This window comes from Carettochelys insculpta, chromosome 8, assembly GCF_033958435.1.
Source record: "Carettochelys insculpta isolate YL-2023 chromosome 8, ASM3395843v1, whole genome shotgun sequence".
In the NCBI taxonomy this organism is placed as follows: domain Eukaryota; kingdom Metazoa; phylum Chordata; order Testudines; family Carettochelyidae; genus Carettochelys; species Carettochelys insculpta.
The window spans coordinates 53,789,112-53,804,386 of record NC_134144.1 but is presented as its reverse complement, the minus strand read 5'-3'; the positions used below and the strand labels follow the sequence as shown (position 1 = coordinate 53,804,386).

The window sequence follows — 15,275 nt, the reverse complement described above, 5'->3', positions numbered from 1 at the left end:
GCAGGCACAGGGTCTGCAACCAGTTGTCAGCTCTGTGTATTTTGTGTTGTTTAGTGCAACTGTGTCTGGGAGGGGCCCTTTAAGGGAGCAGCTTGCTGTTGAGTCTGCCCTGTGACCCTGTCTGCAGCTGTGCCTGGCACCCTTATTTCGATGTGTGCTACTTTGGCATGTAGACGTTCCCTCGCAGCACCTATTTTGATGTGGTGCCGTGCAACGTCGAAGTTGAACATCGACGTTGCCAGCCCTGGAGGACGTGTAGACGTTACTCATCGAAATAAGCTATGTAGGCTTCACGTGTAGACGTAGCCATCCAGCCCATTAGCAACCAAAATTGGAAGCCAAGTGGAGTCTTTCCTCTCTGAAAATCTATAAAACTTTTCCAAATAAAGGTGGTATGAGATATGGATCAGCTGGCTTCTCTAGTGGTTTTCTATGGCACCTAGGGATGGCACATGCTCAACTTTCATTGGAAATCAAGGGCTTTAACCACTTTCATGCGGAAATGTTCAGGAGCTGGGGAGGCTGGATTCAGGATCATAAATTTAATGAATATTCATTCAGCTGTAGTACAAAGATGCAGTTTTAAGCACTACTGATGTCTTTCTGGTTTGGAAATCCTTAAAAGCATGGGAAGAAGTTTTAAACATTCAAAGATCCTAATAAGTGCTGCTCTCTGAAATACATAAACACTATACATTTATACAAACTCTTTTACCATACTCAGATATCTGAAATACTGAAAACATTTACTTCCTCAGCTTCCAGCCTGTGGTTAATGCAACACTGGTTCATGCAATCTGTGGAGAGCTCAGACATTACATGGTTGTTGACGGAGCTGGTTTGCAGCTACTTCCACAGGTTTCCAGTTTTATACAGAATATTAGAGAAGCCTTTAAAATTCATTGGAAAGACAGGGGCAGATATAGACCAGCTGTTGATATTAGGGGCCACTGTTATATGAGAAGAGGGGTTGTGGACCATAAGCCATCCAAGCAGATCAGACCATAAAGCAAAAAAGCAGCCATGTAGCACTTTAAAGACTTACAAAATAATTTACTAGGTGATGAGCTTTCATGGGGCAGACCCACACTTTCAGAAAGGAAATTAGTGCTGAAATGAACTGGCACAGTGAATATATAACAGAGAGATGAAAAACCTAAAGAAAAATTAAATGAAAACTGACAAATCAGCTATGGGAGCTGAAGGGTTAGGAAGAAATTACTAACTGCAAATGTCTATTAAATTGTTACTTCCTGAGATCACTATAAATATCAAATATGGGGAAGATGTCTGCAATTTAAACAAAAATATTGAAGAACTAAATGAGATGTTTTGATTAATTTTTTAAGTAAGACAAACTTCTTTTCCTATATAAGGCAGTTAAATCATGAAGAATGTCTCAGTACTGCTTTATCATATAAGCTATTGATATAACAGTTACAGGACTACTAGGCAATGTCTGTTGGGAAGAGGGTCAGTTGCTCAGCTGTTAGTAGGAACAGGTAGGGTTAATAATCTCTGTACTGGGCTGTTGTTCACATTGTAAAAAAGTTCAGGAACCTATGTTTTACTTGAGACTGAATTATTCCTTATTACTGTATTTCATCACAGACTCACTAGCTGGAGGACTGCTGTTTTCTCTAAAACAGTAGTAAAAGCACAGGTTACATCCAAACCAAGTCCCCTCTTGTCACACATTAATCCTTAGGTTATGTGTAAATTTAGGGATAAATTCTTTATGGTTCTAATCATGCAAATAAAAGTCCTAAAGAAATACTAAGATTGTTCAGAGAATTCCATGTTTAACAGAATAGTTCCTTTTGTTGCTGAGAGTAAAGCTAACAAAGGACATTTAAGACCTTTATTTACCAAATTCGTCAGTGCCTTCTTCTTCAGATTACTTCATTGCACTTTTCTGACAACAAAAAATATCATATGACCCCATGGAGAGATGGCCAAAACCTGAGCCCCTCCTGCTCAGTGTTCTCTGCAAGCTGAATTTTTGGGCAGCCACCCATGTAAGATTCAGGTGCCATCCAGCTGGTTAGCAGAGTGCCCACAGCCATCAGCATGTGTTTCTGTTGGTGGTACACATCCACACCAGCTTTGGTACACATAACACAATTTATTTTACCCATGGGAGGAAAAAGTTAGAGGGAATCCCCCACCACCATGGGCAGGGGTTGGGGGAACAAAATCCAAGGTTAAGCTCCAGGGAGTAGACTTGAACACTGCTATCAAGGGCTGAAATTCTGGGGCTTTGGCATGGCCCCAGGGAGTGGGGCTTGGGCTTTAGCCTCAGGCCCTAGCAAATTTAATGCTCACCCTGATGGTCCCATTAAAACAGAGTGATAACCTATTTTGGGGTCCTTACTCACAGTTTGCAAGCCACTGGATTAGGCAATGTACCAGCAGCCATTAATGAAACATCTATATGTACATTACTGCCTAAAACTCCATTGAACACAAAATGCTACTAACTCAGACTATGTCTAGATTAAAGATTTTTGACAACAAAATGGCCATTTTGTTGACAAAACACATGGAGAGTCCAGACTGTCAAGTGTGTTCTGTCAACAGTAAACTTTTATTGACAACTGTACCCCACTCACCACGAGGAAAACCATTGCTGTCGACAGAGATCTGTCAATAAAATGCTAGTCTGGATGTTCTGAGGAGGCCTTCTGTCGACAGAAAAGGCCTCTGGGATTTTGCAGAACCCTGTCTGTTGTGGTTCCAGGTGGTGATTTTGGCAGTAGAGAGGCCAGGCACTCTGACTGCTCTCTGTTGACAGTGAGGATCACTCTTTTGATCCACCGTGTGGTCTGGACATGATCTGTTGACAGAAGTTTCGTTGCAAGCTCTCTTCAGACACAAACTTCTGGCTGACAAATCCCTGTAGTCTAGATATAGCCTTAGTTACACAGCCTCATAAGAGTAGACGGGGATAGCAATGAGCTGACTTCACTCATTCATCTTGGACAGATCTCATGTAGTTACAATGAACAACTGTTCTTTCACAGGAGCTTTCCCATGTACCATTCTACATGGAACTATCTCCCCTCCTCCCATTTGTTCAGTTTACATATGAACTATCTTGGAAAAGTTGTTCAACCAATATGGCAGTGACTCTTACCTTTCTCTCCTCAGTGGACAGGACTAGAGCCGTCAGACAGATGTCATAATGCTTCACAGAAATAAGCAGGTGAATGACAGTAGGTTTATGAAGTACCCAGATGAGATAGAATTCATAACTAGTGTCATAACTAGAAAAGGTATCCTGAGTTGACCTCATCCCTGTCCCCATCCCCAAGGCATCAACCCACCATGTCAGCACTTAGGCTTTGTCTAGATTGCTGAGAATTTTCATCAAAAGATACACAAATTTCACAATGCATTTGTGTATCCTTAGCTGACAGTTCTGTTGGGAGAGGCTTTGCTGACGTTTGGCCCACCCACATGTGGCCAATTGTCAGAAAAATCCCCTCTGTTGAGACATTCCTTCTTCCTTGTGAAAAGAGGTATTTTGGGACATTGACAGAATGCTCCCAATGGGCAGATCTCTGCCAACAGATCTGCAGTCTGGACACACACTGGCTTTGTCTACACTTGCATTCCCCTTTCGAAAGAGGTACGCAAAATGAGGTAAATCAAAAATGCAAATGAGGGGCAGACTTGCATATCTGACACCTCATTTGCATATTCTTATTTTGAAATAGCTTCTTTTGAAAGAAGAAAACCAGTGTAGACACTGCTCTTTCGAAAATAAATCCCAAATTCGAAAGAATTCTTCTTCCCTTTTTTTATAGATTCTTTAGAAGATGGGGTTTAGTTTCGAAAGAGCAGCGTCTACACTGGTTTTCTTCTTTCAAAAGAAGCTATTTCAAAATAAGAATATGCAAGTGAGGTATCAGATATGCAAGTCTGCCCCTCATTTGCATTTTTGATTTGCCTCATTTTGCGTACCTCTTTAGAAAGGGGAATGCAAGTGTAGACACAGCCACTTTGTCAGCAAAACTTCTGTCGACAAAATTTTGTTAACAGAAACCTGCTATCGAGACATAGTCTTAGTGGCCTGACATACAAGCAGGGAAGACTAGTAAGTATCACATCACATTAGTGCTCTGTACTTCCATGTCTCCCCATTCAACTCTTCACCCTCAGGCTTTTGACAGACTGAGGCTCAGCTACCTAAAAGACCACATTTCTTTCTGGTTCTTTTGAGGATGATGAAATTGTTGGTGGCTAGAATGAAACTCCTAAAAAGCCAATAGCAAGCCTATCAAAAGAAAGCTTTAATCTTTGGGATGCTAAAATACGAATGAGCCACAATATCCTCAAGTTCAGATCAAAATGCACTGATGACTAATAACCAAGCACATCTCCTAAACAGAAAGTAACTTGGGGAGAATAGAAAAAAAATGCAAGGAAGGGTAAAATGCAAGATGAAAGGTGAAAAGGAATAAATACATTTTATATAACAATCCCCTTTAAGTATTGTACTCAAACAGTGTAGCAGAGGGGAATGTTCCTTCCAAGAAGGTTTTTAAAATCTTTTAAACATGGAGCCTAAATGGTAAATCGCAACTGTTACCCTAAAACTGCTTAAACAGAGATTTACAGTGCAAGGTCTGAAAAGGTGTTTTAAGAAGACTGAGGTCAATTATGTGTGAATTAAATTGCTGATTTCCTTTTGAATTTTTTAAATCAATTTCCTAAGTTCTCTGCTTAAACTAAGATTCCTCCCAGAGTGAAAACTCTGAACATGGACAGCTTCATTAAGCCATTAAATATTAAATGAACTAAATTAAGCTTCAGAAATCACCTCAAGCTATTTTCCAATCTTTGGACTCTCAGATAAATGGAAATGACTACATATTACACCAAGTTCACCTCGGCAGGGTGTAGGCAGTAGAGGGTAAAGCAATACTTACTTTAAAAAAAATAAAGTCATCTTTTTAGGTGTAACCCTCTAATCTATTGAACAAACAATCAACCCCTAGAAAACTTTAATTTCCAAGTTCACTTTTTTATAATAAGTTATGTAATAAAGTCATGTCTCTTCAGCACAGTGTGTACAACATGTAGACTATTTTGAATCTCTAAGATCCCGGTAGGAAATGCTTTAAAATCCTACATCTTCATTTCTCTTCCTGACTTGCTTTCTAAAATGTCTGAGCTGTGCTTGCGTGAAGCTGTCAATTCTTTCTCTCCAAATGTCATTGACCATGCTGAGCTGTTACCTGCCAGTTATCAGCAAGTCCCCAGATTCTTTCCAGCAATGTGTTTCAAAAGTTAAAATAAAGATGAGGAAGTAGTTAGGAACACAGATCTCTCTCTTCTGCTAAAAGTAGATGGAGAGCTCCCCCTGGTCTCCGTACCTTTGGGGAGCAACATTCCCTCAGAATACTCCTTCCTGCATGATTGGTGCAGACAGAGCTCTTTTAGTTCGCTTTAATTGCTGTTACAGTCTATGGCTATGTTTAAACTAGAGGGATTTGTTGGCAGAAGTTTTTGTCTGAAGAGCTCTTGCAAAAAAATTGTTAGCAGATCAGAAGAGTGATCAGAAGAGTGCATCAGAAGAGTGATCTTCTCTGTTGCCAGAGAGTGGCCAGACTGCCTGACTGCTCTTCTGTAAAAACAGCCACCCAGAAGCACAGCAGACAGGGTTATGTGGTGGCTCCCTGAAAAATCCCTCTTGTCTAGACTTAGCCTACGTGTATGGAGTCTTACTGTTTATAGGCCTGTGCCACATGATAGATAGAGAGGCATGATTATTGCCAGTTCAGATATGTCAACTTAGGTAAAGGATAGAAGACTCACCCAAGATCATACCCCTGTCCATTGACATTGAAAATTCAAAGTCCCACTTTGGTGCCTTGACCACAAGGCCATCCATCTTTGAGGGGTTTTGTTCTGCCTCACCAATATGAAGTAGCAGAAGGAAAGACCTGTGTAACTCAAAAACTTGTCAACAGAAGTTGGTCCAATAAGATATATTATAGTCTACTTTGTCTCTCTTTTTTTTCAGCCTAGGACCAACACAACTATAAAATAGTATGGTGGACATTTTAAACGATGGGCTTTCTTAGTTCTCTTCTTTTTGCTTGTCAGATTGCTTTTGTAGAAAAGTGACATGTTCTTTGGGTATGGGTGAACCAGTTCAGCAGAAGAAAAAAAATGTTCCTCATGCATAACTTGAATATGAACAGAATTTATTGAGATTTATATTTAAATAAGTTAATTATTTAATTTTTTACTGATATGCTTTTGGCCATTTACCAATTTTTGTTTAGACCAGAAGTGTCAAAATAACTTAAGAAATGGTATTCACCCAGCAGTCCTGACTTTCATGGGAAACAATGTGAATCTTATGAAAGATCAACAGATGAGCTGCAACTCAGGATATGGCATCACTCAGAAAAGTTAAAAGTAATTGACAAGGCGAAACATTGATATGCATTAAATATCTCTCTGGGCACTCATTTATAAGTGACATGGCCCTGATTTGCTGTAGTTTATGTTTTATTAAGCTACTGTAAACTAAGGACACAACTTCTGAATGAGAGCATCCACATGGGTATTTAGTAAAAATGATCTTCACTCCTTTAGTTGATTCATTTTAACTATCCTTAACATTCCTGTGTAGGCAGCTTCTTGATATGTGAATGACAGAATGTTTATCAAGCCAAACCTGAATACTGCCCTTGTGTCAGTTCACCCATCCTTAATATTTTTATTGGGCGTATGATGGGGCATTGGCAGTTCAGCCCATCATTTTGAGAACATTTTACAGTCTCACAACTTCATTAACACTCTCATTAGAATAAGTGGTCTCACTTTTACAAATGCTCTTTCATTTGGTTAGCTAGATAGTTTTTAGATGGAATTAAGTATACTAAATTATTCTTTTTAATAATTTAACTGGGATGCCTTTTGTGCAGGAGACAGCAAAATGAGATTTTTAAAAATATCCTTTGTTATTACAGGGCTAAGATATATTAAAGTCCATGGTTTTACTCATTCCTACCATGCCACTGCTAAACAGGCTGTTTGTGTCTTTAGAGAAAAATGTGCAATAATATTAATGTTTAGTCTAGGTGCAAAATACAGTATTATTTTTCTTTGCTTTAATGACTACAATTATAGTACAAGTTTTCGATTATTGTTTTAATTTAAAAAATGCTGCCATCCAGTGGTCATTTTCTATATAAAACATTTTGTTTCATGTTTCTTTATTCCAATTGTTTTTGTTTTTATTCCTTAGATATGGCCATTCTATAGTTATTTCATGGAGCAGGGAGGCGTGGTTTTCTAGACTGTCATAGGGACAGGTGCAATAGATATTAAAATTCATGGTACTGTATGTGATGCTATCTCAACTGCTACAAAATCCTAAGGGACAGATGTCCATAAGTGCTAAGCTCACAAAATTGCAAAGGCAATGTGAGCTTCAAATATTTAGCAGCTCAGACCTTTACTGAGTAATTGATACAAATAAATTATTTATCTTGTCTTTGAGCATGCCAAAATCTATCCTTTAATTATTACTATTATTTTTATTTCACCTACTGTCACAGCATTAGACTAGATCAAATTTAGGGCCATAGAGTTGTATCCTTGAATATAAGCCCATAAAATTATTTATTTGGGATTGAATATAGAGATGTGTACGTGTATGTGTGTGTACTGGCTACAAAACTTGTTTTTATCACCAAATCAAATAGATAAGATTTTGTTGGTGCAGTTATTTCGGGAGCAGATATGAACACATATAAATTTCACTTTTACAGTGATTCTCCTTCTAGGGAGTATATTAAGATCCTCTCTTTCCTCTAGGGTTGCTATGTTGGCTTTGACCTGGCTCATGCTGTTGGTAACATAGAACTACATTTACATGACTGGGGAGTTGATTTTGCCTGCTGGTGCTCCTACAAGGTGCGTGTTGCTCCAATATTTGATAGTGTTTTTAATAATTATGCTTTTCTGAAGAAAGGGCAAAGAGGCTCAGATCAAATAGGAACTGTACAGGCCCCTTGGACCAAAATTCAAACAGAGCCTTTGTCTAAGGTGTAAATGCAGATTGCATGGGTATGCTGGTTTTTAAGATAAATCTGAAGAAATGAAATATTTAGGATTATCTCCCAATATCTTCACCAAGGTCCCCACTTTAAGACAATAGATGAGGCCAAAGAGCTGCAACCAAAACCCTTATTAAAACTGTTATATCATCCTGTCTTTATGGAGGGAGGTTGAGAAATAATGAGAGCAAAATATATAAATCTTAATATATTCTTTACAGTATTTAAACTCTGGAGCTGGAGGCCTAGCTGGTGCCTACATTCATAAGAAACATTCCCAGACTGTTAAACCAGCGTAAGTATTTCTACATACCAAAGAGATGTCGGGGTGGTGTGCAATTAAAAAGGGAAAACGCATCTCTCTTTCCCTATCAGACATATGCTTTTGCTTTTGTGACATTGTTGATTTATTCTGTTTTTTTGACTGAGGATAAGGTTTTAGAAGTTCAGTTTCTAGGTCCCGCCAGGGATGAATTTCTGGTTCAATGATATTAGAATTTCATAAGATATTTCTTCTGAGGTTTTGGCCTGAAATTCTTGAAGTCTTCTGAACTGAATACCTTAATAGAGGAAATCACTAGTTTCTTCTTCTGAGATTTCTCACAATTTTTAACTTGTGTCTCCTGATTAAAGGGGTTGTTCTCTTAAGATTCATGTGAAACAGAAGGCACTTAGGGAGGGTGCTGAATTAGGGATACACAATACACATTCCCAAATTTGAATGAATTCAATTGTAAAGTTCGTATTTTGTATACTACTGTATAAGTATATAAGGTTACTTATTGTTGAAGAGGATAGCTCAGTATGCAATATACAATATTTTTGTCTTCTCTATTGTCCCCAAAAGAAAAAGAAGAAATGTGACCACTTAATTAAACTAACTTAACTGAAAGCTGGGGGGTTTTTTCTACTGCATAGAATAAAGGAATAGAGTTATACTTCTCAACAGTCTCACTTCACAAGGGTTCATGAGATCATTTTTTCCATTTCAGTCAATTGTTTTCACCCCTTAATTTTTTATTTCAGTTTTTGCATAGAAGGAATCAGTTTAATCATATCAAACCAAACAAATGGCCTCCAGGTTTCAAACCTGAGGGAGTTTTTAAACAACGGCTGAGTGTAAATGCTTAAAGCAGCCAATATGTACTTTCAGAAGTAAACCCACTGATGTGAATGAGATTAGAGAAAAAGTGGGTTAGGTAATACTTTTATTGGACCAATTTATCTTGGTGAAAAAGATAAGCTTTTGAGCTTGCACAAAGTTGTCAAAATTTTGTCTCTTTCAGCATCAGACCAACATTACCTAGCTTACCTTTACATCGTAAAATCCTGGGACTTGCATGTGTGTCACAACACTGCAAACATGAATGGGATTACTTATGAAAAAAGGCTATCCTTATCAGCAAGTGGCTTATAGGGTCATGATCAAAGGTCCTAGTGCTGCAACGAACTCCACATGTGCAGACCCTGGTGTCTGCATAGCACCCCACTGAAATCAGCGAGATATTGGTTTCAGTCTCTTCAGAGTTATTGAAGGACCAGAGGTCTAATTTGTTTAAAAACAAAACAAAGGAAAAAAATGCAACCCACAACATGAAGCCAAGACAAATTCTTGTGGACGGTTGCTGTAATTATGGAGTTTTTTGTTTGGTTTTGTATTGCTAAAATGGAATTGCTAAAGTCTTCTATTTTGCTGTAAATTACAAGGTGTTGCAATGAAAATATATGGGTGTTTCAGATTACATTACGGAAAGTAAGTGCTTCCCCTAGAATGGGATGTGATGTCCAGTTTTCGTAGACTGAAAGCTTTTTTTAAATTGCTGGTTTAATTTGTCAGCTATATTGTAAATACTAGCTAATGCAATTTAGGCAAAAGTTCATTAACTTCATTTTATGCTAAACTGATGACTGAAAATTTTAGTAAATTATGACAGCTTTAAACGTCATTAATTCATGCATGTGTATACCCTAAACAGACCTTCTTCCTGGATTCTGCTTTGAGGTTTAAATGCAATCTAATATGAAAAAAATGGTTATAACATTAAAAATAAGTGACCCCAATCCTTTCTAAAAGACAGTCCAATATAAGGAGAGTACCTCAAATTATCCTTTAAAATGTAAATACTGAATACCTTTCTTTGGCCTGACAGAAGTTGATCCCATAAAAGATGTTATCTTGCCCACTTTGTTTCCCTTACCAAGTTAGACTTTTTGAAAAACCTTTGTCTGTGGTTTGTGAACAAAATCAAAGATTGTTCTAGCTCTGATTATTTATTCTCTTACACTGCCATGTTTTCATTAAAATTGTACCTAGTTTTAAATCTAGGGAAGATTACATGAATTTCTCAAAGACTTTGTAATTCATAAAAAGCTGGGTTATATTCTCTGCAAGACTATAACTCCAAGTCACCTAGGCACCTATAATGTTCTCCAAGTTGGCTGCATACATAGAAATAGTTGTTTAAAATGTTATAGAGATGCTGTCATTTTAAAAATAGTCAGATTGTGATTTTAATACATTAGCAAATGTAAACACATCTTTTGTGATGTAACACCTGGAGAAAATATTGGTACTTATTTTTGTTTTAGCTGGGACTGAAGTAAACTAAATCAAATTTCAAAGAGAAATAGTATTATTGTAACCAATTGCATTACGTTATATGCAGCCTCCGAGACTGTCTAGACTGCTAATAGATAAAACAACAATGCCCATTGCTTCTTGGAATCATCTTAGGTGCTCACAACTGAGATCCCATTATAGGGCTTACGTCCACATATAAGCTGATCCTCCTACATTTTGATTTGCTTGAAGTATTTGCCAGCAAACGTGTATGTTCATCTGAACTATTCCCGCAATTATTTCTCTCCCCCATTTTCAATCTCCCATCTTTTCTTCCCCTCAACTATTTTCCATACCCCTCCACTCCCCACACCTGCACTCAGAAGATTAACTCAGCTGCTCCAAAAGATGCATATCCTTTTCTCCTGCCCTTCAGTCTCCCAATAAGCATTCACGTCTGAATAAAACAAGCTAACTAGCTCATCTCTGCACTTTTCCATTATTCTAGTCCTGGTCACCTTTTTACGGTTCCTATGTCCAACAGGACATACAAAAATGCATCTCTTCTTTGCTGCTGTATACAAAACCACACTTTGGCTCCACCCCCAGGCATGTATACACACTGCATTCTAGGGCTAATGCAGCTAGGTCTGTTGGATCCTACACCCATCTTCAAGCATATTTTGGATGGGTGGGAGTATAAAGGAATTACGGTCTAATTGGGGAAGATGTTGGTTACACGAGAGAGGAAGGAGGCCTTGTAGTGAGAGGAATGGTTTATTCTGAGTGAATGAAAAAACAGATATACACCGTGGTGGGAATAGCTCTCTTTTCTTAACTTTCAAAATCTTGATGAATGCAACATCTCGGCTTTGTGTATTGGCCTAAGATTAGAGTCTGTTACTTGATCAGTTTCCCCATACCTAATCATTCAGTCCTATACTACCTCCAGATAACTGAACATTATTAAGGACAAAAATAGCTACAGGTTACAGAACTGAACAATCACAGGTTACAGAACTGAACAATCTATATCCCCATTAAGAGGTTTCTTCTATATACATTGGAGATGTCACTGAAGCCAGTCTCTGGGTTTAAGCTCCCCTAACTTTGAAGTTCAGATCAAGATCTCCATCTGAATGTTGAGGTGAGACCCTGTCTTTATCTGTGTAGCAGATTCTGAATTTAGGATCAGAACTCTGAGCCCGTATAGCTGCAAATGTTGGAGGAGTAGAACTGTGGGTGCAATCTTTGCAACAAGGGACCATCTCTTAATCAAATTACATTAAAGTAGTGCAGTGAAAGGTCAGAAAAGCAGGACAATGAAAAATTTAAGAAAAGAACACAACCCCAGACTTTCAGTTGGAAATTTTGTCATGACCTTAATAGCCATAGTTATTTTGCATATGCTGAGACTTGAAGATCAAATTGTTGTTAATATGCCAACTTGCCTTCCTCCCCACTCATCCCCCAAAAACTAGCCACCTCAGGTTTCCAAATAAAAGCCATGACACAAAAGAGAATTTGTCTGTGTCAAAGTATTCAATTTTATAGCTGATTTAAATTCAGAACAATTTGCTGTACGGTGTACAATCAAATAGAGTGGAATTTAACTGCTACTGAATTTGCAGATTTTATGCTGTAACTAAAAAAGGTCTTTAATCATCATTTGATTCAAGGATGACACCCAGTGGCCAGACAAGTTCTTTCAAACACAGAAGCCTCAAATCTCTTTTCATTTTTTTCATCGTTTTTTTCTTCTATCATCTCTTATTTCAGCCATTCACCCTCAAGTGTGCAATTAAATTCCAATCCAGTTGATCTCTGTGTCCTTTAAATTATTTGACAAGTTGTTTTCAACCCCTGGCTAATATTATGTAAACCACTCTAACCACCCATATTGATTTCTTTAACTTATCTCATCCTTCATATTCAAGCTATTGACTACATAATTATATTTTTTCAAACTATTTTATTGCCTTGTCATATAAACTGGACATTTTGGCCACCTTTCAAAGATGATGATCCAGTGGGTATGCCAAGGGACCTCTTTCCTGTAATTAGTAATAGAGTCCAAGGTAAAGCAGGGAAGAAAAGTGGTCTTGTCATGCAAAGTTTTTTGAAATTTCAACATTTTTTCCCTGTATACATCAGCCAAAACTGGGCCTTTTCAGGTTCTTTGTGAAAAACAAGAGAATGAGACCAGTCCATACAAGAACAGCTAATATCATGGTAGTCATGCAACTGACTTGGGAGATGTCCCAGTTCCTCTGGCTATATTTACACTGTAGAGTTATTTCAGATACCAAGGTATTCTGAAATAGTAATTCCGCATTTGGGAAACGCACTCGGTATTTCTAAGTATTTTTCAAAATACTGGGTGTGCTGTTTCAACATCCTTCTGTCCCTCAGTGTGGAAGGAGTAAGGGATGCCTCTAAATAGTGCAGTATTTCAAAATTTGGCACGGACCTGAAATAGCCTATTTCAAAATTGACTCAAAATAGGATACGTAATTTGCGTAGTTCAAATTGCATATCTTATTTTGAGTTAGGGGCACAGTGTAAACATAACTTCTCTACTTGTAGTACACCAGGGTCTTGACTGAAGATCTTTCACATCAGAGCTGAGTGTCCTGACCATCAGATTCCTGACCATTCTAAAATCAAAACAAAACAGCAGAGAGGTAGCACTTTAAAGACTAGCAAAATTATTTATTCAGTGATACGCTTTCGTGGGACTTCATCATCATGGGTCTGTCCCATGAAAGCTCATCACTGAATAAATCATTTTGTTAGTCTTTAAAGTGCTACATTTCTGCTGTTTTGTTTTGTTGGAGTACAGACTAACACTAACAAGGCTACCTCTCTGTTACTATTCTAAAATCAGTCTCTTTCATGCTTTCCTTTTGGAGTTTTTCCACTTTGCATATATAATTTAACAGCCACATGAGTAACATAATCACTCATTGTAGAGTCATTATTTCTCCTTCTTCATATAATTTTTGAAATATTTGCTGGGCCAGTTCTAGACTGAGCAGATAAGACACACATGGATTCTAGTGCTCAGGGGCTTCACCTGGGATGTTAAAGATGCAGGTTCAGCTCCTGCTCAGGCAGATTCAGATATGAGACACAAAGCTGGTTTTCCCATGTTTCACATGAGTGTGGGGAACACATGGTTATTGCAATGTGAAATGCTTTCTTCATCTGGTTTTGGCCATAATCCTGAAAAAACATTTTTTGAGAAAAGTACAGTTTAAATCAGTATATTCCCACAACAAGTTTCAAGTTAGATGAATCAGCATTTTCTAACGCAAAAACTGTTTCATCAAAAGTTTCCTGATCAGAATTACCTTAATTGTCAGATGATATTTTTCTAGCTTTTCTTCCCTTTCTTCATTCAGTTGAACTTTGGATTAATTTGACTTTTGAAGTCAACAGTCTTTATAGTGTTGACTTTGACAAGGGTTGAGACCACTTTTGACACCAGGGCTGAATTAATGCTTTCAATACTGAGGGGACCTTATTAGAATGCACACTGATTCAATCAACTTGGGCTAAGATGGCTTCCCCACATATGCTTATATTGACAGTTATATAAAGAAGGTTGGTCTCAGTCAGAGCAAGAAATGTGTTTTGGGACTGAGGCTGTATAATTAATATTTAATTTCCTGAATGTAGGCTGAAACAAACTCCAGTATTTAATGTTTCTGTTTTCTGGTGAAGAAAGACAGGCTAAGTCTCTAAGTTCAAAGCAAGCAGGGCAAGGTGGCAGGGGGGGCTGACTCTGCACCATGGAAGGGGCAGAGCCAACAGCAGAAGGGGTGGGGCAAAGAATAGTCAACTGTCAGCCCCACACTTCCCCGCTCCCTCACAACCACTCCCAACTGTAGCAGCACTGCTGCATAAGGTCAAAGGGGCTCTGGCTGTCACTTCTGCCAAAGTAGCTGTGGCCTCAAACTGAGCTCTGGGCCTCTTTGAAATGCCAAACCTGGGGGCAAATGCCCTCCTATGCACCTCTCTCCCATTGGCGGGCCTGGTTCCAGGCTGTAAAGGAGGGAATTTTGCTATATTCCTGGCTATATTACACAGTTGCTATGCAGCCTCAAGTGAATCACATAGAGATAAATGTTCAATGTACAAATGACAGGTGCCTCACTCCTTTGTACTTTGAAAGGCTCCCCTTTATCTTCTGTGTGCCTCAGTTTTCCAATTTATAAAAATTGAAAATAACAAAATCTACCAACAATATGATAAATAAAAAAATAGTATTTGTCAAGTGCCTGAAATGGAAGGCACGATGGAAACAAATATTTATATGATACCACTTGCAGTTACAATTCAGCAGTTTATTTAACCCTGTTGTGTACTGGAACAACTGATGTGAAAAAAAATGGACAGAGTCCTGGGTTAGGGGGAAGAGAAAGAAAAAATTTCTTATTTAAATTCTTATAATAAGAAGTATAGCATAATTTTAAAAGATGAAAGGAAAATAAATGTATGCAAAGCAACTAGTAGAATAATAGATAAGCTTTGGCAGAAGAGTAAAGAAATATTTTGTTAAAAACAAAAGGTTTTATCGAGTCCTCACCTGCTGCTAGACTGCACTAAAGTTTAAAAATAAACATTCTGTG

The 15,275-nt window shown here is 38.0% G+C and overlaps 1 protein-coding gene across 1 annotated transcript in view; it reads left to right on the top strand.

The window, feature by feature from the left end:
- The window catches only part of KYNU (kynureninase), an 88,711-nt gene that overhangs the window by 38,683 nt on the left and 34,753 nt on the right, over positions 1-15,275 (top strand). The window contains exons 8-9 of the mRNA XM_075001566.1: positions 7,840-7,938; positions 8,303-8,376. Coding sequence (XP_074857667.1) covers positions 7,840-7,938; positions 8,303-8,376 — 173 coding nt within the window. The remainder of the gene's footprint in view (positions 1-7,839; positions 7,939-8,302; positions 8,377-15,275) is intronic.